Consider the following 23,205-nt stretch of genomic DNA (forward strand, 5'->3'; position numbering starts at 1 on the left):
AAGGTTCTTTGCAAACCCACTGGCTATCAACAAAGATTCGTTCATGAAGCCATCCAGATATATAAACACAGACACAATTTCAACCGAGAAGATGGGTACAAACTGAGCAATCATTGGAAGGACGTTATAACCAGTTTAAGTCATAAGTGGCTATGATGTTTCCATCCTACTTGCTGATGTTAGCAGTTATTTCCGACTCTCTGATTTACATTACCAGGTTAAATGTCTTTACATTAACAGGCTAAATGTCTCACTAACACAGCCACCACTGCACCTTTCCCTCGATGTGGCGGTGGCTCTCGTTTTTTAACAGGCTAAATGTCTCACTAACACAGCCACCATTGCAGTGGTTTTCTTACATTGACATGCTAATCTTACATTAACAGATTGACATGCTAATCTCTCACAATACAATGGCCACCTCCACAGCTTCGTTGTCGTGGAGGTATATCAGCTCTCCGATCCTACATTTACATCTCTGGCCCCGCCTACTTACCCTTGGGCGACACCCATCTCAAACCTATATAACATCCTGCCTCAGCAGCTCTCCCGCTCTATTTTTTCACCTGATGATGATTGCTTGTGTTGCGATTGAAACGTCGTGATATTTATTATTATTATTATTTTTCTATCTACGTGGCTTTACCAAAAGACCCAAAGAATATAAATTCCTGCAGTCACGAAAGCTTTAAGTCAAGATTTAATGATATTGTACTAAAAGCTCCGTCTTAATTTCTTCTGCTTTAGATATCTCTAAAAGCATTTAGGAATAAATAATTTACCTTCCGCACATTATAGCGAAGTAAAGTAAATGCATTGTAAATTGTACTGACAGAATCATACAAGGGGAACATTAAAGGTCTTGAAATATTAAATTCATTATAACTTTTGTAGTGGATTCTACTGAGTCGCAGACGTACTTCTTGAGCGGCAACACATATTAACACCAACACATAACACAAAGGGGTTACTGCCCCTTTACCAGATAACCTATGGTGGTGGACCACCAGGCTAACTACGCTAGTTAATGAGAGTAGCTACAACGAACAGGACCCTAGCTGGGGTCCTCGTCCACGTGATGGTGACTTTTTCTCGGACGTAGAAAGTAGATCTTCAGATGACGACAGCAACGCTGAACCCCGGTCCCTGTGCGGACCCCGGTTTATATGTTCCTGAGTCGTGGCTGGCCCCGCCCTTAACCACGACCACTTTCGAGAAGCCTCTTGTCGTTTCTCGACCCTTCCCGTAGGATCTCACCCTGACACGTGACCACCCCCAAGCCCCCACCTGGGGCCCTTGTGTAGATCTTACAGGTCACGTGCCTTCCAGGGTCAACCAGAGTGCCATGGCCTAGGGTAACCTCATCCCATGGCTGACACTCACACTCGCTCGTGTAGGAGTCGGCACTGCACGCCACGCGTGGTGCCACTGCGCTATCCCAGCGCTCACTGAACCCCCTCTAGGGCTGGTACTACACCCACCTACGGGGTGTCCGCGATGACGATGCATCATCGCACACCGTGCCTTGCGAAAGCCAGCATTACACAGTGACATTCACGATGTCGCTACATACGTGATATCCGCGATGCGAGTACATCGCACGCCTTGCCCCTCTAGGGCTGGCACCACACAGTGACATCCGCGATGTCACTACACTTGTATAATGAATTCAATATTTAACCATTGTTTCTCTTATTTTAGCTCGCCCATGTTTATGAAAAAAGGGTATTAATTTCGCATTGTTATTGACTGTCGCTCTTGTCTATTATGAAGTGATAATTGCCTTGTGGATTAGGATTAGGATTCATTAAAAATAAACATGCCATTCAATAAATGGGGTTTAGGGATTCATAGCAAAATGGTTATCCTGCCATTATTGTTACTCATGTAATTATTGATGACCTTATGTAGTTCAACACCATTTAAAGGCAAGGGTTGGCATTCTGCTTGCTTCGTCTTTAACAGGTTGGCACTTTTGCGGACGGAAAAGGAAAAGATACCCCTCGGTGATCTCGGATATCGTGTTACGTTGCACAAAATGCACTTTCAGATTTATAATGTCGCTTTTCTGCCTTTGGGGATTTTTACTGACTCTGTGCGCAATCTGCAAAGGCATTCATCTTTTTCCAATTTCTCTGTATTCGCTAAGAGAAAGGTCAGGCACATTGAGTGGAGGAGAGGGAGTGCTCTCGCTGGTGCCTTCGACTTAATTTTAAATTTCCGAGGAACAATGGATCTCCATACAGTGGTGGCCTGTGGGGCTTTTTAAATGGGCCATACAACCAACCGAATGATGTCAAGTTGCGATATTGCTTGGCTGCACAAGCCCTTCCCACTGGCTATTCGTGGTTGCTAAGAGGGTCATTTCAACACAATGTCTTTGTTTAAAGATAGGGAATGTTGGAAATTGGGGGGGATACATTGTAGTAGGGTTCTTTGACCAATATGCCAAATACAGTTAACAAGGGGCAATCGTATTTTTGGTTCTTTCGGTAAACTCACGTAGAAGGGAAATAATAAATCGTGAGAATTTTTATTGTTTATATTTATATTATTTTATTCTTTCCCTTCTACGTGACTTTACCGAAAGAACCAAGAATATGAATCCCTGCAGTCACGAGAGCTTTTAATCAAAATTTAAGGGGCAATCGGTTATTTTAAACTAGAATTATTCACAGATAGTGGAGGCTTATAATCCATATTGAAAAGTCATGTATTGATGTTCAGGGAAAAAAATATGAAAATATTTATTTTTCATTGAATATCAATGTTAGGTTTCACACAGCATTTTAACAACATTGTGTATTATTTTAGTGGTAATAGTTTACGTATTTATGAAGTTTTAATGATTAAGGTGAACTTTTTTATATTCATTAAGTTTTAACCAATGCCATCGTCATAACATGTCTACAGCAGCAATAATTTTCTTAAATTTTACTATTTAATTCATGTCACCTGTATTCTCTAACACATGTATTATGTTTTTTTCTATAAGACATGACGCCAATAGCACAATTGGAATAAATTGGGGGAAAAAGTGAATTTATTTTTATTTTTTAACTGTTATCTGGCACTAAAGATGTATTACCGAAGCTATCAACATAAGGTGTATGCCGCATTAATTGCTCTTGTGGCAAATGCTATGTTGGGCAGAAAGAGACTAAAATAACACCAAAGGTATATATGAAATACTCCCAAATACAATTGATGGCAGTGGCAGAACACGTGTGCCAACAAGGGCACTCTATTTATTTTGTTAATTTTGAAGTTCTGTGCAAAACTAGTTACTACTGGCCAAGGCTAATTAGAGAATATATCTAATTTTAGAGAAGTAATTTTTTTTTACTGTTCGGATAGCTACAGGCTTAGTGCTGCTTGGAAGCAAATAATGCATTGTTTAAATGCATGCCTATACAGGTCACCATACGTCAATGGGCATTACCTGTGGGCTGACAATAACATGTACTGCTATTTTATTGCACACAAACGACAGGAGGTACAAGGACACTGTGCATGCATAATGTACGTTGCTTGCCATATGAATAATCCAACCTGTAATGGATACCCATTGTAATGTATATGCATTCATTAACCCTCCCCTCCCCTTTGCACGTGAAGAGCTCTCAAGTGACATAATCACATCTATCCCTCTGTTTAAGGAATGAAACAGGAGGATTTCTCCACAAATCTGAGGATGCTAGTTGTAATTACTGGCAAAACGTCGTACTCAGATTGTAAATGTTGTGGATTTGCTCTCCAACACACCGGTGTGCTGTACTAGCAACGAATTGGCATGTTTTCTTTACGTGACAAACCTTACGAATTGGCTGTGGCGGGTTTAACGACACATTTATATTTACGCGATCTAACCCAATATTATGGTTGGTTTAATTCTAAGTTAGGAGTGTTGTTAAGTGCATAAGTCTATTCTATTTTTGCATGTGGAAATATGTTCAGAAGCTAAATGCCAATGTTGAGGTCTGCTAGCCAGGAGCAGGCTTCAGAAGAGAGATCATGTAGTTTTGCTATTCCTCCATTGAAGGATCGTAGGCTACAGTGGTTCATAGTTTGGGTTGCATTGCCACAGTTGTACACTGTACTTGTATTTAATACTCTATTTATTAAGGACATGTTCATATTGGCTTGTTGATGGTTACACCGGTCTCTTCGAGAAATGTCAAAGCCAGGAGATGCGATATTTGGGTCTCAAATTAGGTGTTTATTCTGGACATCCACGTTTTTCCACTCTTCGCCAGTGTTCTTCGGGATCTGGGTGAGAATAGAGTGGTGACGGAACGATCCCAGAAGGGCGATCAGAACTTGAGTTGGCGGCGAGGTACATTGTTGAGATTCTGGCTGATGGCTCGTCTTAAGTTGCCAAGAAAATCTGAAAACTTGGTGGCAGAATGTTTGCCAGAACAGGTATCCAGGACATTGGTATTGGTTTCAGTATTCCAGTTATGATGCGTGTGCATTGTGTTATTTAATTGTTTATCTATAAAGTTTTGTGTATGAGCTTTCAGACCAGGCTGGAGCACAATATTCTACCAAAGAGTAGATGAGTGATAGAGCTACAGTTCGAAGCAAATCAGCTGAGGCGTCCCAGGTCCTTCCTACGCGTTTCTATAGCATGGCTATTCTTGATTTGCTCTTTTCGCAGATCTGTTCCATGTGGGGCTTGAAATTCAGGCGTCTGTCCATGATAACCCCTAGATATATTGGAGTGAGGTCACCGTGCACTGAGCTACCACAGCAGTACACATCAAGGGTGGCATCTGGTGCATGATTGTTCAGGTGGAAAAGTGCTTGTGGTGGTTTTGAAGGAATTTCATATTGAGTTTCCAGCAATATAAATATGCCTCCAATGATATTTGATGAGCTGTTAAAGTATTGCCAATATTCTGGAGGTTTATGCTCGATGCATCTGCATATATGAGCTTGCAAGATGATACACATGGCAGATCACGCCATTTTTCATAATTCTCTTGATTTTGGTTATTTTCAGCAGGAGGCCCTAATGCCAAATAGTGTCATGGGCTCAAGAGTGGTCAATCGTTGCTGTGCCAGTTTCCTGTTGACGCTGTAAACTCGCTTCGATGAGGGTGGTGAAGGAAATGATCTGTTTGCAGCCGCTGCGGCCATTTCAACATACGGCTTGTTGGCGAGGCAGTTGGTGGTCTTATGCCTCTTAAGAGTAGGTGACATGTATGGTACTATGGAGGTCAGTCTTTTGAACACTCATCCTAGGATTTGCTTCTCATATTTAATGCTTTCCAACAGGTTGAAAGCATTAATGCAATAGCTCAATCTGTGTTTTTAAAAGGGTGGGTGGAGTTAAGGAAAGCATGGTTGGAAAGGCATAATAACTATAATAATAGAATATGAACAACATTCGTATTTCTAAAGTTGTTATTGTTAGGAACTTCCCCTAGAGAAAACCAGCCAAATTGATCAAAGGGTTTTAAACACGTGGCATTAAATCCAAGACAAGCACTAAAAAATATTCCCCTTTCCCTTGCAGGCAATGACGTCATTAAGTGTGACATCTCGCAGTGTTAGAGATGTGTGTGACTTGATCTCCTCCCCGATGACATCATTTCATGTGATGTCATCTCTCCACGTCGCACATTTGTACGGTTTGGAAGATAACTTTATTATTTCACCTTAGGAAGTGTTACACAATCCATGGATTTGCATGGTTTTTCTTCCTTGTTTTCTCTTGATGTGGCTTTATTAGTTTCCCCTTCGTGTAGCCAGAAGTGCTAAAGGACAATTTTGCATTCTTAAAGTCTTATAACGCAGTTCAATTTTAACGAGGCAGATTTACAAGCTGATTGCACACGGACTAACTCCAGGCTAACGTTTATAGCTTCTCGCTAAAGATTTTGTTACGTTATGTAATATGGGACTCTTTTGTTGTGAGATAATTTATTCTACAACCTGTTAAAAATTATTATTTTATCCTCTACACAGCCGATTTATCCCCTAAACATACCGACATTTGGAAAAACAAGTAATTTCAGTTTCAACCATGCAAGTAAATTACTGCAGGATTTAAGCATACCGTGATATAAAATGACGCTCACGGTGCACATGAATCAGTGAGACAGCTTATTGTCTCCTGTCTATGCAAGCGATCAAATGCAGCACTGCTTTGCACTCCCGCAGTAACCCATGCGTAACCCCTCCTACCATCTGTGCATAGTGAAGTCCACTCCAATTTTGACTCACCAGCCAATGATGACGGTCTGATATACAGGCTTGACTGGTTATCCACGCCATATGGTGAGCCATGGAATGCAGCTCATTAGTGTAGTACCTTCTGCTGTAGCGGTAGAGGGTTGTAAATATACAATAGTGTTGATGTATTTAGTCGGAACACTGGGTGAAGTCTTCGCTAACCCACACTGAGCAGGACAATGGAGTCAAATAACCCACAGACCCACGTGGTGCCAGAGGGCCCTTAACCAACAGTGGATTGGGTGTAGTCCAGTACTGTGAGAGCCCATTTGTAGTAATGTGGCTGCAGTATTACTAGTGGGTGCTGGCATTAGTAGTTGATTAGCACATTCGTTTTGAATATCACTGTAAACAGTGACATGAAAAAATTAACCCGTAAAAACAAAGTTTTTCACTATAAATCCTTTATATGCGTGGCATCGGGGCGGCTAGAGTCCTCTCGTCCTCTGGCTTGAGATGGCTGCCACCTATGGGTCAGATGATTGTCTGGCAGCATTAAACAATTGGTAATTAAATATTTTTTTAAAATTCCCTAAACAGTGTAAAATTTTGGAATTTTTTTTCACGAAAGTGCATTGTCACGCACAACGAGTCTGTGTGCAAAATGTCAGCTCGATTGGATCAGGGGAAGTGGGTTAAAAAACGACCGAAAGATTTGCACGGTCCTAAGCAAGCAAGCGAACTTAATATAAAGAATTTTTAAAAAAATTTCAGCGAAAGCTGGTAAGTAACACCTCACACTGGTAGTTTATAATCAGACCAAGGTCAATTTGATTGGATTTCTACTGAACAATATCTGTCTATTGGTTTTAAATGTGTGGAATGTATTCTTGCCGTTCGATCCAAAACTCTTTTTTGTAAAACTTTTCCAACATTGACAGAATTTTTTTGTTTTACTTTTTTATTAAGTTTCGTACTATTTCATGGCAGGGATATTGTATTGATGAATGTTATTGACCTAAAGGTAGTCACGTGTAATCCAAACATGATCAGTTGCATCGCACAATCATATGGACAGAAGTAAATGTGCTGAATCTAATGTATGAGCAGACCTGGGCATCATAACCTTTTTCCTTTAGATGAGCCATACCAATCAATATCAAATATAAATTCAGGGGCCTATTTATCCCCAAGTGTTACACCGATGAGCAGTAAATCTTGCACACCTATTTGGGGTGACTCAGCCCCTCCGTTGCCACACTGCTTCTAAGCAGCCTGATGTTTGTGGTCGGTGGATCAAAGAGCCCGTGCCTAGGGTAGTCAATAGATATGGGTTGTACCAGTTTTTTTAGGGTTAACATTCAAGAGCCTCTTTGTTCTACCATACACAACGCCGATGAATATTTTCGCAGTCGGATGCCCTCAACATCAGAGTGCACTGCAGCTTAATGTGCATCCAATATGGATTAATGCTTCTCTTAACAGCCGGTCCGTTTCTACACATGGATTACTAATTTCATAGACAAAAATATGTAGGAATAGCTAATTAACTGTCAAATGGCGATTACAATTAAAATATAATGTCATTGACCTAATCACGTGTCAATTCATTGTGTATAATAGTGAACACTGCCATCATATTTGATTGAAAATTTTAAACTTAAAACCATATTCTGTATTAAATGTACTTAGCACAAAGGTATGTGAAACAGCCATATACTTAACAGTAACACATGAGTACGAGACTAACACAAACATTGCCAAATAGGTAAATTGTAAATTTTATTAAGCACTGTGGCCTTTTATTCGACATTCACATTTTATGCACAGTAAATAAACATTTAGTTATTAAAACACGTGTTGATAGTTGGTTTTAACATTGTCATCCATATATTTATTACATGATATTGACAATGTCGTGTTCTGGCTAATGAGTATTCAGCTGGGGAGAAATGTTTATGACTTATGTGAACCTTGTTAAAACTTGTAAACCGTATCCTTCATCATTTAGAAATATGTGTATGAAGGTTATTGTTTTATCACACAAAATAAATATATTTTTAACAGCGCTTTTGTAACTTGTTAAAATCGAATATAAACCATCATTGACATTTTTCATTGCATGACAACCATTCTTTGTTTAGAAGCTTGCGTACAAATATATATAGTCTGCACACCCAAACCTTTTAGTCACGTTTAAAACAATTAGAGGATGCTCGCCATGAAGCACTGCATATGCAGGGTGAAGAGTAAAACACAGTTGTTTGAGTTAACATTCAGATTGATGGCATGATTACTTAAATCACCTCAAAACCAACTTACCTTGACAACATAACTGTTGTCTTTCTATAATATTTAAATGTGATTTTATATCATTCATATATTCATAAGAGTTAGTCTTTGCATTTCCACATTTAATTGCACTCGTCAGAAACAGTTGTATTTTATATCTGTTATTACATTTTCATTAAAATATTTTGCTACTTTCTGAGTAGCAGAATATTGAGTGGACTCAATATTGAGTGTTGTTTAAACCTAGATTTGAAGCTAAACACCGAATATATGGGATTGTTTTTGTTGCATTGTAAAATCAACTTTTTCTCCAATAATTGCTGCCAAAAACATTTTCTGCATTGATAAATCAATAACTGTATTTTTTTTGACAGAAACAAGACAAATCTGCTTAAAACTTTGTATCAGAGTTCAGGTGACAATGGTTCCTTGTCAAAGCAGGGAGGGAGCTCGTCTGGTGATTATTGAACACCTGCAGCTCAATTGGATATCCCCACATTTTACTGCGTAATTCAATGCACTGACAAGAGGCCGATTTCATTTGATGATGATGCATGCCTGTACCCCATTGTTTTTGAGGCTGGTTAGTGAATCACGTGTTTCATTGTGTATTTTATCTACTTCCAACCCACTGTACTGTAAGGTGACTGGCAGAACGGTAAAACGCATGTTTTGCCGATACATTTAATTCAAGTGCATCTTTCCACCAATCTCCGGGGACGTTTTTAAAACTCTTGATGCTTTAAATACAACACTTGCTTTAAGGCCTTTCAGCTCTGCAGACACAGCAACATCATGGTCTCGTGCACTTCGTAGCTATAATCATCAAGGCCTACCATTACTCACAGCTTATTGAAGGCTTCCCTTGTGTTTTATGTCTTGTCCACCTGAAGTCTAACTTGTACACATGCCTCATCTTTGTGTCAACCATTTCACCGAGTCCCAACTCTTCCTAGTCAAGTAAAAATAGATATCAGTAAAACTGAGCAATGGGGCAACTCGATTACTGGCCATGAACCAATACCAGAAGTGCCATTGTTGACTTCCAGTAAAGTACTGCAGTGTGTATTCTTTTCGACCCTGGAAGGTTCGTGACCAGTCGAGCCCTGACTGAGAGTTTAACTTGCAGTATTTTAACTTTTTTTATTGTAAGTTGCCAACTGTCAAATCAATAATGCTATGGCTGGAAGTCATTTTTTGTTGAAGATTTTCACCAATTTTCAAGGCGACAATGCAATCGACTAAACAAGGAACCAATTCCCCCCTACCGCCAACCCACTTCCGTTGTCAGACACTGAACAAACAGCCGTTTGATTGTTTTAGAATTCGTTTTTTGGCCTCGCTTTAGGCTTCCGTTGAAACGCCAGATATCTGATTTATGAAAGCTACACACGTTTTTAAAATGTACATTGTCATGCCAAACATATAACGATTGTTGTATTAGTTTTACTGTTAAATGTCGAGGTATGTTGAGCATCCTTTCAGGGAATGTTATTTGTCTAGGTGCGGTATATTTGCTTATATGGTAAAGAATGCTTTGTGACACTGTCCAATAATGTGGCCCGATTAATAAACAAGGAGTGGATTCAAAAATGGTTGAGGCTAACATTTATATTTACTGGCAAGATCATTATATTTTTAGATATAGAGCAAATGTTTAGACAAATCTAATATATACTTTGTGCTCCAGCACAAGCAGAAAAGTTTTCATTTCATGATTTATGAACTCGGTAATATTTAGCTTATTTTTTCAATCGATAGCGTGTAATGGGGCATTTATGATACAGCACACGGGGAATATTGAGCAATAATACTTTTTTTCTCATGTAGCCATTTCCAGGTTAAATCGTTGTTTCATTTCAGGAAGAATTGCAGCATTTCGAATGGCTTGTAGATTTGCACATGCATGAAAAACATAGCTCTGAGTAGGCGTCCATAAACTGGATGAACTCCATTTTGGTAGTGCTTTTAAATGTATCTGTGTTTGACTTCCACAATGTTACAAGTGTCTCAAATGTAAAAATCGATTTCATATTTGAGAATTTAATATATAAAAGTTCTGCCTTGGTGCAGTGGTTGGTGCACTGTACGATGAACCTGGTGACCTGAGTCTGATTCCTATCCATGGCTGACATAATTTAGAAACACGCATTTATTGAGTATTTGGCTGCTATAAATATCCACGTGATAATCCACTACGTTATCATTTGTGGCCAGAGTTCTTCTGAAAATTAGCTATATCTCTCAGTGGGCCTTCCCTGGTAAAATACAATTGTTTAGTTTAGTTTGATTTGGACCGGTCCTGGACCCAAACCACATTACCAACCTGCACTGACTAGTATGGTGATGTATGCTCAAACAACCTTCATGACTGGCACACTGAGGAAGGCTTCTTCTAGCAGTGCATTGACAAATTGATCTGATTACTAATGCATCTATTAATCTCCTCAGTCTGTCTGCCGAAGATGCATTCACATATTTTTCGATTTAAAGCTTTCGTGCCTGCAGGGATTCATCTTCTTGGTTCTTTCGGTAAAGTCACGTAGAAGGGAAGTAATAAAATAATAAAAATAAAACATAATAAAATAATTCTCACGACGTTTCGGCCACAACGCAAGCAGCCGTCCTCAGGTGTGTCATTTAGACTCTGTCTTATCGACAGACATGTTCTTCACCTGAGGACGGCTGCTTGCGTTGTGGCCGAAACGTCGTGAGAATTATTTTATTATGTTTTATTTTTATTATTTTATTACTTCCCTTCTATGTGACTTTACCGAAAGAACCAAGAAGGAGCATTCACATACTTTGTGCAACTGTGAATGTTCATCTGTGAAACTGAATGTCCCTTTAAACATCTGTCTTGGAAATGAACTTGAAGCGTATTAATACACGTTTAATTGCATAGTTTAGCACCTTCGGATCGAGGGGCATTAAGGTGATGCTCATATCCATTGGCAGTAGTACTTATTTAATTAATCTCGGCGGGATTATTGGCTTAATTAACCCTTCAGTTGGGATTTTTGTTCTCGCAACCTTCTGATTGAGAATCGAGTAATGCAACGTGTTAAAACAATGGCATGAGACTAAATAAATAAATAATGGGCGTGCAACATTTATTAATGATCATAAATTGCATTGCGAAGTTCGCTGTAACTGTAAGCAATAGCTGTTTGCCATGCACATTTTAGGGCGATGCTGATTGCTACGAAAACAATTGTGGTGCTGTCGCTTTGAAAATTAATTTCTGTTCGTATGGGCAGAACTTGTCACCTCCTTTTCGGCTGCGGCATGAAAGTACAATAGCACGAAACAATACAATTTGGATTCACGTAGCGTTCAAAGATGGGTTTTAGCGGCCCCGCAGGAGCTGCCGTAAATTAATGCATGCTCGCGCTGGCCTGCAGCAATGCGTTTTCGACAAAGCCAGTGCTAAATCTATCATCATTATCACTAGTGCGACTGCTTAATCAGGTGTAAATGGGACCGATGGAGATAACAGGCTGTTGCATGCTTTCGTAGCCAGCGTGCCCAACGAAAAAGGGCCACCTCCATTTAAAAATCTTGACGATGTGCTCAATTCTTCTACTTGTGTAAATGGGCCATGGCAGCGGCAGAATATGAAATGTGATGATTTTGGGCACCGTGCATTCTTGATACAGCTAAGAACAAATACAATACGCAGTTTTATTGTTGAGCATTTTGAGTTTGGAAATGTGTATTGCAGTGTCTCTTTATTTTGTGCATTAGAAACCAATTTTTTTGTTGAACTATAAAATAAAGATAATGATGGCTCTCTGACATAATCTATTAACAAAAACGATCCAAATATGTTGAGTTTGCGATGTGCCATAATTATGTAAATTATGCAGTTTTCAGAATCGGGTGTACAAGTTTGTTTCATAGTTCCCTGCATGTTATTGTATCCCATTCGGTTTGCATGTGTACTTTGAGACTCAATAATTGTAAAGGGTGCTATTGATTCACACTATGCTAAAATCTCTGATTGTTTTTTTTTTACGTTTGTATTTCGTGCTATCTATTGCTAGCCTAATCCAGGTTTGAAAGGAGATTTTCTCCTCAGGGGGATTGCATCCTTTCTGCAAATGGAAAAATAAAGGGCATGCCACCAAGGAAGATTTATTTTCCACTTCAGTGCTTCTCATTATATTTCGACTTCTCTATCACCTTGTAACTTTACAGACAACTTTAAAGTAAACAATCTAAATATCTAGCTATAAAACAACTGTATCTGTAGATACTACAATATGAAAATTGTAGCATCCCTATGCATTTAAAAACGATCTTTGTGACTAGTGCACCCTTGAGTTTGAGTTTGCCTGTGTGCCACGCGATTGATTGATTGATGTAACAATTCTGTGCTGCTTTGTGTTCTGCTTTGCAGGGAGATACATTTGCAGATTTTGAAACCATGACCGATCACCTTCTGGATGAAATTGTGCAGCACATTCAAATCTACAACCTTGTCGTCTCCAAAATCAGGTTAGAACTTGCACATTTGATACGAAGGAATGGAAATGTGGCATTTCTGCTCTCTAATATATTCAGGTCAGTAAAAAGCTTATGCAGAATCAGGTACATACACACATAAAATAAATGGAGTAAAACATTTTCTCTTAAATGCCCTTTCAAAAATGGAAGAAATATTGCAATTGTGAACGTGCCCTGAATAGATGAATCCAAATCAGACACTGTTACCGTCGCCTAGACAATGTAGGTCCATTCTTGATTCTGTAGCATTTTTTTTGTGTAGCTTTTCTTATTGCAAAAGCTCAGATAGCTAAAATGGGTAGTCGCTATCATGGCAGCTGTTGGTGATAAGATTGTGTTTGGTGTGCACATGCTGATATGCATATAACCTTATCCTCTAGCCCATACTCTATAAGTGTTCAGTGTGCAGTCAATCATTTTATGTGCATGCATGCTATATCTCAGTCATCTCCATATCTTTAATATGCTCTCTTTAAGATTTATAGGATGCGGGTTTGTATGTGTAAAGAAAAAAATGATTGGCAGTATATTGGACTGTATATCTCAGCCTTTTTGGATGAATTCATTTCCTGGAGTACAGGAACTTCACATACCATGCACACACAGACAGTATAATTCACACTCTGCACAGAAACGAATAAGATTTGCATACATTCGTGAATCCTGGTGCATAATTACTCCCTGCAGTCTTGCAAATTTGCTTTACACGGACAAAGTGAGTGATCCTGTGTAGTAGTAGTTGATGGAACATGCTTCATGCCGTCAAAGTGGTTGAATAGCTTAGCATGTATAGCAGTTGCCACTGAACCACGTTGCACAAGTTTAAGGATTGTAATTCTGCTTATGTTAAAAAGTATTACATTGTCCGTTTTAAACACTACAGTAAATGCCTATTGACATTATTCGTAAAGGTAAGTCATTATTACGTCTCTGTCTTTGCCTAAAACTCATTTTTTTATTTTGACTGCAATTGAATTGTCAAGAATGTATTAATAAGATCTGCTTGTTGTAAAATACTCAGTATCTTCTTTGCTAAGTGGTTATTTATTACAATAGGCACGGGCTTTATTGTAAATATAGAATTGATTAATGTATTTCCTCATTGCAAATTTGGTTAACATTTTATTATAATTAGTGTATTTCTGCACAGCGTTCTTTTCTAGGAAACGCTTGATTAAGGTGATGAGATGCTGGAACTTCTATTTTACATTGGCTCTGTGCAGACCTGCACGGTCTATGTAATAATATTCTGGTAGCTGACATTATCATGGCACAGTCTCAGTGTCATTTTCTAGTAATAACTGACGTGTGCCTTCTTGCTAATTTTAAGCGTTTTTGCATCGGTACAAACATTGAATTGCTGGTTTAATTTGTGTTAACATGGATATCAGTCCCTTGTGTTTACAAGGTACTTGTCATACAAACATGGGTATTGATGGTGTCAATTGTTGCTTTTGTAGTTAAATAAATGGGTACTATCATTGTACATGAGCATTTGATGTTCTGTATCTCTATTCCCTTTATCCAGAATGCTTATACCCACTTACTTTTTTTAGTAATTTACTTATGGATGATGTGCAATTATGTAAAAACGGTGGGAAATGGTAGTGTTAAATTGTGAACATGTTATTGTTCATTTACAACGTAAGACCTATATAACATTACATTAGTATTTCTAATGATGTTTTGCTAACTAGCCCAGTTGCCGAGTGCTGCTTAGTAAAATAACGAAGGGATGCAAAGTGAAAACTGTACGTTAAATTATGCAGACAGACTCTGCCAAGCCTTAAATTGTGGCCATCCAGCATCGTTCATTGCGTTTCATTGGAAGTGCCACCCGCTTGATTATACTGTTGCTTAAAGCTGACACAGTCCCAGTAACTCTCTAAGAGACCAATTGCATTGACCATGCTTAAAAAATGCTGCGTAAAAGCATAGCCAAGGTTGTGTAACACATAAAATGAGAGCAGCAGTACAAATGCAACATTTTGTAATGGTGGATTTTAAATTCAGCTTTCTTTTTGGAAGTGACCTTGAGAACTGTGGTCAAATAATAAAACCAGCGGCAGATTATAAGCAGCTATGGCAGGTCTTCAGATGTAGCTGGCATATTTAAACAAACTCTTATGCAGTGTATGCTCCGTGGGGAATGTATTGTGTCTGCAGATGCCGTGTCAGCTCTAATGGTGTAGCTCTGTTGAGTGGCGTTTATTTTGAGGTGTGCTATCTCTAAATGGAAGATTGCTTTCATGTCATCTTTAGCCTTAAGCTGTCAAGGTCAGCAACTGATTAAGCCTTAGTGTGGCCTCAGCTTACTCAGGTAAATGATCAACATTTTCAGTGTTTGATGAATATGGTACTTGTGCAGTTTTCATTGGGCCAGCTTATTAATAACAGACACATGCAGACACACTTTGTCAGGGTGACAAGTTGCTCTTCACCTCAAAGGCGACTAAGATGGATGAATTGAGGCCATAGTGTACAAAGGCAAGCAAAGGTTATATGGATTTTCAGATGATGCACACTGATGGACTGCATTGCACTGCTTTCAATAACATGCCATGGCAGTGACCAATACGTATCACCTGCTGAGTAGTGGACTCATGAATGTCTAATTTAAACAGACCAATGGAATCGCACTTGATCTGTCAGTGAGAGCGAATATGAGAGCCATTTTATATATTGGGCAAAACGTTTCCCGATAGAAATTATCAGTCTTCAGAAGAAGAGTGGTCACCCTCATTAAGCAGGTTTAGATTCCCATTGCTGTGCACTGTTAAACATGAAATTGAAAGAGTTGTGCTCGCAGAATTCAGGAAAGGTGGAGGTCTGCCTTAGTAATGGGGGTGTGATTGAACAGGAACTGGCATTTTTCCCGTAGTTAATTCTCTTCGTTTGGCAGCTGTGAGTTATGACCAAACCGTTGCCAGATAAGGAAGACTTCAATCACACTCTAATCCTACCTGCAGATGGCCCCGTCTGATCGCATGTGAATTGCATTATTTAATACCCTTGGATGCAACCTCCATCTAACCCCACAACACACGTGGAATGAATAAACTTGCTTTGTTTGCTGTGAATGTGCAAAAGAGATGTTGGTGAAAAAAAATTTCCATAAAAATAAGTGTACCTAAAAAGATTTGTTTATGCAAATTGCAAGTTTTATCACTAATCATTAATTTCCCGGTGAATCACATTAGCTGTGTTGTGTTTTGCAAGATTCAATTGCACCTAATTTATGGAATGAAAATATGTAACATAAACATAGTTTTCAACTGTGAAGTGTAGAATTAACATGCGACAAAAACATTATTTCGAATAATAAAGATGTACCATTACAAAGCTGTTTTAAAATGTGGAGCATTCAGCTATTCGAATGAAATGCATTAATATATAATCTCCTGTCTCTTTTGGTGAATATGTTTTTCACAGGATTTAGTGAGAATGGGCATTTGTCTCATTGTTATTTTCTCTGAGTTTGTCTCTCAGACCCTATCTTTTTTCACTCTTGTCTCAACCTGTCTGTGTTCATGACTGTCCCATTTGTAACAATGGCAATTTAAATCCGATCTCTATCAAACTCTGTACACGGAAGCGATAAATGCAAATAACTATTGCTCTCTTCATATCTTTGACCTAGATCAGCATTTAGGTACGTGTTTCTCACGGTCAGATGTACGCAATGTGCAGGAATTATTACTGCACAGTATCTGTGCTTTTCATGAACATGTTTCAGTTCCATTCAAATCGAGCAAAAATATATACATTCATTGCTGTTTCTTGATCTATGCCAGTTGTGGAAATCTCACATTCCTATTACATGGACTCTGGAGTGATTATGGATTGAGTTTCAGTTGATCCCTCCTTTGACAGGATTTGAACTAAAAAACAATTGTAAGATGAGCGTACATGTCAATCCATGATAAGTGAAAGTGATTAACATGATTTTCCTTGAGAAATAACCCAGGGTCCTACATGGGCACCGCAAGTTGTATGCATCCTAATGTCAAACCGTTCTGCTCAGTTTCTGTTTTGGTTTGTGATTTTGTGGATTGTCAGCTTTGTTGGTCACTCCCTGGGAAACATCATCATCCGCTCGGTGCTGGCAAGACCACGGTTCAAGTACTACCTGCCAAAGCTGCACACCTTCCTGTCTCTTTCCGGACCCCACCTGGGCACCCTGTACAACAGTAGCACCCTCGTCAATACTGGTCAGTGTGCTCCTACTTGCACCAATACATTATGTAGTCATCTGTACTGTGGAGATTATCCTTGAGCATTGGTAGAAGAGTGGCAGATTTTGGCAACATCTTCTGTGTGGATTTTTTTTCGTGCAAATGAATGAGTATAGCGTTTTGAATCGCCTGTTTATAAAAATGAGTTGCCAGTATAATGAAATTTAAACAAGAGCATTCACCTCCGAAAAGGAAATGTGGGTTCAACTTCTGGTCATAGATTGACTGGTGATTAAAATGAGTTCCACTTTGTGCAAAACTTAAAGCGGTTGTCTTGTGGCTCAAAGTTCAAACAAGCATGAGTGTACTGCCCATGCTTGTTTGGCTTGCCAGTGGTGTGTCAAACACATGGCTTCCGAACCACTTGAAACAACTCTGGAGTAAAACTTTATTATGGGTCACTGTTAATTTTAAATGTTAACACTGACCCTTTTAATGTTTTGTTTCTGAAATTAATTAATGAGTTGGCAGGTATACTTTTTTATTTTAATATTGCAGTAATTCTTGCCTGGAAAGCCAATAGACTGATGGATGAACATATTTAGATAGTTTTTTTTTACGTGTAGTCACAGATTAAATTTCTTCTTATGTTATTTGCATTTTAGTGGAGGATTCATGTCTGGGTTAGGCATTAGGGCGGATGCTGCCTGATTTCATGGCATATTCACCTTGAGATGTTGTGTCTGTTAGCCTGTCTTTAAATATTTAAAAGTAAACCCAGACTTGTATGTATTTATGTACAGCCGTATTGTAAACCCACTGCTGAATGAGGGTCTCCTCACTCTATATGGGGCACAGGGGTTATTTGACCATACTTCACCAGTCTGGTCAGTGCAGGTTGGGTGAATATAGGTAGCATAGACCTTGAAGCATAGTGGAGTTCAACAATGGATTTTTCTGCACTGCCTGCTGCTTACAACATAGCCCCACTGCCGGTTACATTACTGTTCTATGCATGCTCAAACCTTGATGAGATCGGGCGTATGGTTTGGTCAAAGGCCAATCAAATGTTTAAGAGTAAAAATACTAGGAAATAATGCCTTTTTGTGTAGAAAAACCTTGCTGAGTTAAAAAAAAAATATCAAGTGGTTCTGCATTAGGATATTTCACCCATGGAATATGTTTGTGCGTGAGTAGACTAAGTAATTTTAGGTAAAAGTAGAAAAATCAATGGGATAAGAGTCGTATATATATGTACATATAGGCCTACGGGCTACTTGCTCTACTGCCTTCTAAAGGTCGCCTTGCCTTGCAGGAAAGTTTAGTAGGCACACATAAATGTTGTTGTACGTGACCGACAAAACCCACCCCCCGTGTCACTTGATTGCACACATGTGTGACCATGCCCGGCATGCCTTGGACTGCACTCATGACTGCACACAGCCCGACATCCAACAGCTTGGTGGTGCAGTGAATATAGGAACAAAGACATGCAAATCATTTCCAGTTTTGTCTCGTTCTTGTGGATTAGGTCAGAGGTCTATGCATTAAGCACCATGGTTATAAATGCAGAATGTATTTTTCACATATTTGCACAGTTAATAGCGGAGACTCCACTTTTACCATTTGTATATTCACGGGTCATGGCCAGTGCCAGTATATTTTGGAAGCTGCATAATAATTGGTTTATTTCAACACGGAATGATCATAGTTATAGGCGATGCTGAATTGTACCATTGGTTGATTAGACAGCAAACATAAGTAGATTGAAATGCAAAATATGCAAAGAGCACATGTTGGATGCTTCTCATTAAATCGTCTAATGATCAGTGTATGCTAATGTTAGGAACATTGTCCGAAACACCCACACACACACTCGCTCTCAAACACATGCTTAGATACGAGTCTTTAAAACGCAACGTAGTAATGCAGGCTAATTAGGCAATTATGAGGCAATTAACTGAGGTCAACTGTCGAACAAAAGGTCTAGTCCAATGTAATTTGGTATGAACAGAAACCAATGTATGCTATTTTACCTGCACTGTGTGCTGAAAAATATTTTCAGGTTATCAGGGTCAAGGCTAAATACAAATTAATGTATTAATTAAATGTGACTCAGAAGCCCTATCTCCTCTGTTCCTAAGATCTAGCTTACAATGTCATGACCTTATTGCTCATAACATTGTATGATAAGTTACCACAATAATGTGGTCCTGCAACATTAAGAAATTATAGATTCACGTTGAATCTGGGTATGGATATTGGTATTTGATCTGTGATTAAAGTCTCTTCACTATGGAATGTCTGTGCGCATGGCACATATGTTCACATATTTACATGCGTGATTTACGTTTTATACACGCATGCCCCCCAGTTCGTCAGCAGGTAGCAGTAATTTGTCAGGCTGTATTTTTTTTGTACACGTGTGTGTAGGTGAGTGTGTATAAAGTGAAGGTGAATTGCATGCGGGTTGCTAAACCACCATATTCTTCTTATATGCATGCGAAGCTCGGCATGCCGTTACTGAGCTCGCTTTTATTGATGATGACAATTCGAATGAAATGAAAGCAAATGGACTTGGCTCTGACATACAACAATAATGACAACTGACGCACAAACTGGTGACAGAATGGCCGCAGAGAGTCGGTCGCATAGGCAAGGGAATAAGCAAGTGTGGCATGCTTTTGTGTGTGCCTGTCCATAGAGCAGTTTGTGGACAGCTCCACCCGTATGACCTGCGAGGGATAATAAGTGTGAAGATTACAAATACAGTGCTCCATTCGATCTGTGTACGAGTACAAACACATTTGTGTTTCATTTTCGCTGTGGCAAAATTTGACAAGTTGTGTGATATATATCCAATGTTGCGCAAGCTTGCAACTATTCATTTATTTTTCTCCGACAAGTAATATAATTAACTTATAACTGTTACATACAACAGGGTTTTATAATCCTTTTAAACAAGAGATCTTAATCCATGAATAGTTTAAAACCAATCATATTTGTACTGTTTTCCAACAGTTGTGTACATAGGTCGCAAATAATAAACGGTCTGTGCAACCAATATGGTATTCTGTGTTTGTATGGTTTATTTTTGTAGTTTGTTTACCTCTCACATTCGTGAGAGAATGTGGTTCATGCCCTTTCAACATTTATATACAAGCTTGGCTAGATGATGTGATACCATTTGTAAAACTTGGCTTGAAAGAAGAGCAAATCGAAAACATGGAAATAAAGGTTTCTTAACTGTACTGCCTAGCTAAGGGACTATGCACTGGAATACATATGTTCTGCACAGCTGAATGTTTAATGTGTCGAATTTGTCTTTTATTTAAATGTTGTGGTCATTATTTAAAGTTAATATACCTCAAAGAGAAGGCACAAGGAAGAATTACAACTTTAATTGTGGTTTCTGGCAGAGCCGAGGCATTGGGGAGCACTAAACTTAGCTGAAAGTGGAATAAAAAAATAACGTGGAATGAATAGAGAAAAGCCTCTCACTCCTCTTGAGGAATGAGTAGCTATGGAGAATGGCTATTGCATTATGCATAATTTAGCTCTTTTTCATGATTATATTTAAAGCTTTACGACCCAGATTTCTCCAACTCCTTGCAATTGGAGACACGGAGGTTGGGCAGTCATAAAAGCGCGTGTTCCTTGTTTGCAGGCCTCTGGTTTATGCAGAAGTGGAAAAAGTCTGGCTCTCTGCTGCAGCTGACTTGCCGTGACCACTCAGACCCACGGCAAACCTTCCTCTATAGACTCAGCCAGAAGACAGGTGAGTGTTTAACGTCAGTGCAATACATAATCCGAACCCATGCACAAACAATAGAACAGTTGTCCTTAGGATGTCATTTATTTCTCACTTAAGACTCCATTTCCCTTCACATTTTAAGTACGTGCCAAGCCTCTGATGGTTTGTACATGTATTTTTGTATCATGCCTCATGCAGACACACGATAGATTACGTTCTTGAATTATGAAAAAGATTAGGCCTTATCCTTTCCGACAATAATACAGGTGTTAAGATGTTCAAACACCAAATAGGCACCTATTTCAATGCGTCAAGTCTGCATTAACCACACATGCTTGTGGTAAAATATGCAAAACAAACATGCTTCGATAATGTACCCATTGTCCTTGAACCTGATTGACCTACACCAGAGACAGCCTCCTGTATGGCCTTGTCTCACCAGTGTTATACCACAATGCCAAAAGGTGAACGGCACAAAAGCATTGCAAATACCTCTGGTTAAGCAGTTGTATCTATTGGACCCTTTGATACTAGCAAAAAGGGTCCCATAGATATATTATTGGATAACTAGCCTTTTGCCCTTCCTAGGACGGAAGCTGTAATATTAAAGATGTACATTTACATGTTCTTGTGATTGTAATTTTTTCGAGGAATTGTTGCACGTAAATACATTTTTCTTAACTTAAAAAATGAAATTAAGGACTTTGTAAGATTTCTCGGTATACGATATTTTGTGTGAATCTCTTATCACTGTTCAAAAGGTTTCCCTGCAGTTGACTATCCTTGATGAACACTTTGATTCGCTGAGGATTTTTAGATCTCGGCAGAGCCACGTACAACTGTCCATGGGAAAACACGGATTCATTGAGATAAATACCCACATTTTCAAAAGTCTGACCCTGGCACTTGTTGATCGTCATCGCAATTATCGGAATTTGATGAGGGTGTGGCATGTGGAGTGACGTCACGCGCATTACACACATTTCTGGGCTATTACAGTAGTAATATTCCATTATCTTTTTCATTAACTTGGTAGGACATGTCTCAAGTGGATGGAAATTCCATATTCCGATGACAGATTTATTTATAGGAAAACCACTGGTACGTCATGTAGGCATCGGGTAGCTTTTGTATTGAAAAATGGTGTATTGGAGTGTGTGGTGTGACCTCAAGGCTATCTAGCTGGTCATTATTAATTTCCTAACAATAATTGTATCATTATTAATCATTTACTTTTCTCTTTGGCTTGATTTTTACAATGTTAATATGAATATGACTGACTGTTGAAATCAACAAATTGTGTATTTGTCCATAATAGAAATGGTTTATCTTGGTATAGTCCGCTCGTGCGTTAAAATATCTTGCAGTAAGTAATTCATGCGTATCCCTGTTATGGAAGAGAAAGCTGGCTCCTAACCACATGGTGTATTTATATTGAATGTGTTGAAACAGGACTCGCTTAAGTCCAGTAGTGTCCTTTGGTAGCTCCTTCATGTTCCCATTGCTCACGCCAATGTGCTGTTTTCCAGGACTTCAGCACTTTAAGTACGTGGTGCTCGTGGGTTCAATGCAAGACCGTTACGTTCCCTTCCACTCGGCGCGCATTGAAGTCTGCAAAACGGCCACAAAGGACAAACAGTCAGGTGAAGAGCCCCATCAGGCAGAGCCCTGAATTGATTGCCTGCATCAAAGGGTGACCGCTTTTGGCAACGATTCCAGCGTGGATTCAATTTCGTGCAACTGATGAGCGTATCGTTTTTGAATCACTTGATTATAAAAAATGATTTATCAGTAGAATTAGGTGTTAAATTGTGTTAGCACCTTTTAATATTTTCTTTAGTTTTCCCAATCAAAATATGCACACTTTTCCTATCTTTGTTTTATGGACAATCATCCATTTAATTTATTATCGATTTCCGTCATTGTGGCGTTTTAAATGGACCATTGAAACCAACGGTATAATCATTCATCTTATCTTATCAAATATGTATTATAAACCTTTGTTTTCATTCGTAGCCAGTATAAATGCAATTGACTATTGTGACAAAAAATTAAGCTGTAAAATCATTGTAAAAAATATATATTAAATTACTACGCTTGTCCACGTAAAATGATGCTCCACAAAATAGTTGTATACTTATCTTCTGTAAAGTATTTGGTCTGCATTGTGACTTTGCAATACAAAAATATTCTGCAAATGGAATTAATACTACAGAAAATTATTAAAATATTTTCTTAAAACATTGCTTTTGAGAATATTTATATAAAATTATATCTATTGTATTTTAATGTTGA

General features: G+C 38.7%; 1 protein-coding gene across 1 annotated transcript in view; it reads left to right on the top strand.

Moving 5' to 3' along the window:
- The window catches only part of FAM135A (family with sequence similarity 135 member A), a 67,308-nt gene that overhangs the window by 38,371 nt on the left and 5,732 nt on the right, over positions 1 to 23,205 (top strand). Inside the window, exons 16-19 of the mRNA XM_061562552.1 lie at positions 12,875 to 12,972; positions 17,041 to 17,192; positions 20,824 to 20,934; positions 22,440 to 22,553. Coding sequence (XP_061418536.1) covers positions 12,875 to 12,972; positions 17,041 to 17,192; positions 20,824 to 20,934; positions 22,440 to 22,553 — 475 coding nt within the window. The remainder of the gene's footprint in view (positions 1 to 12,874; positions 12,973 to 17,040; positions 17,193 to 20,823; positions 20,935 to 22,439; positions 22,554 to 23,205) is intronic.

Source organism: Lethenteron reissneri, chromosome 29 (genome assembly GCF_015708825.2).
Source record: "Lethenteron reissneri isolate LAM-NWPU_2019-01 chromosome 29, ASM1570882v1, whole genome shotgun sequence".
Lineage (NCBI taxonomy): Eukaryota > Metazoa > Chordata > Hyperoartia > Petromyzontiformes > Petromyzontidae > Lethenteron > Lethenteron reissneri.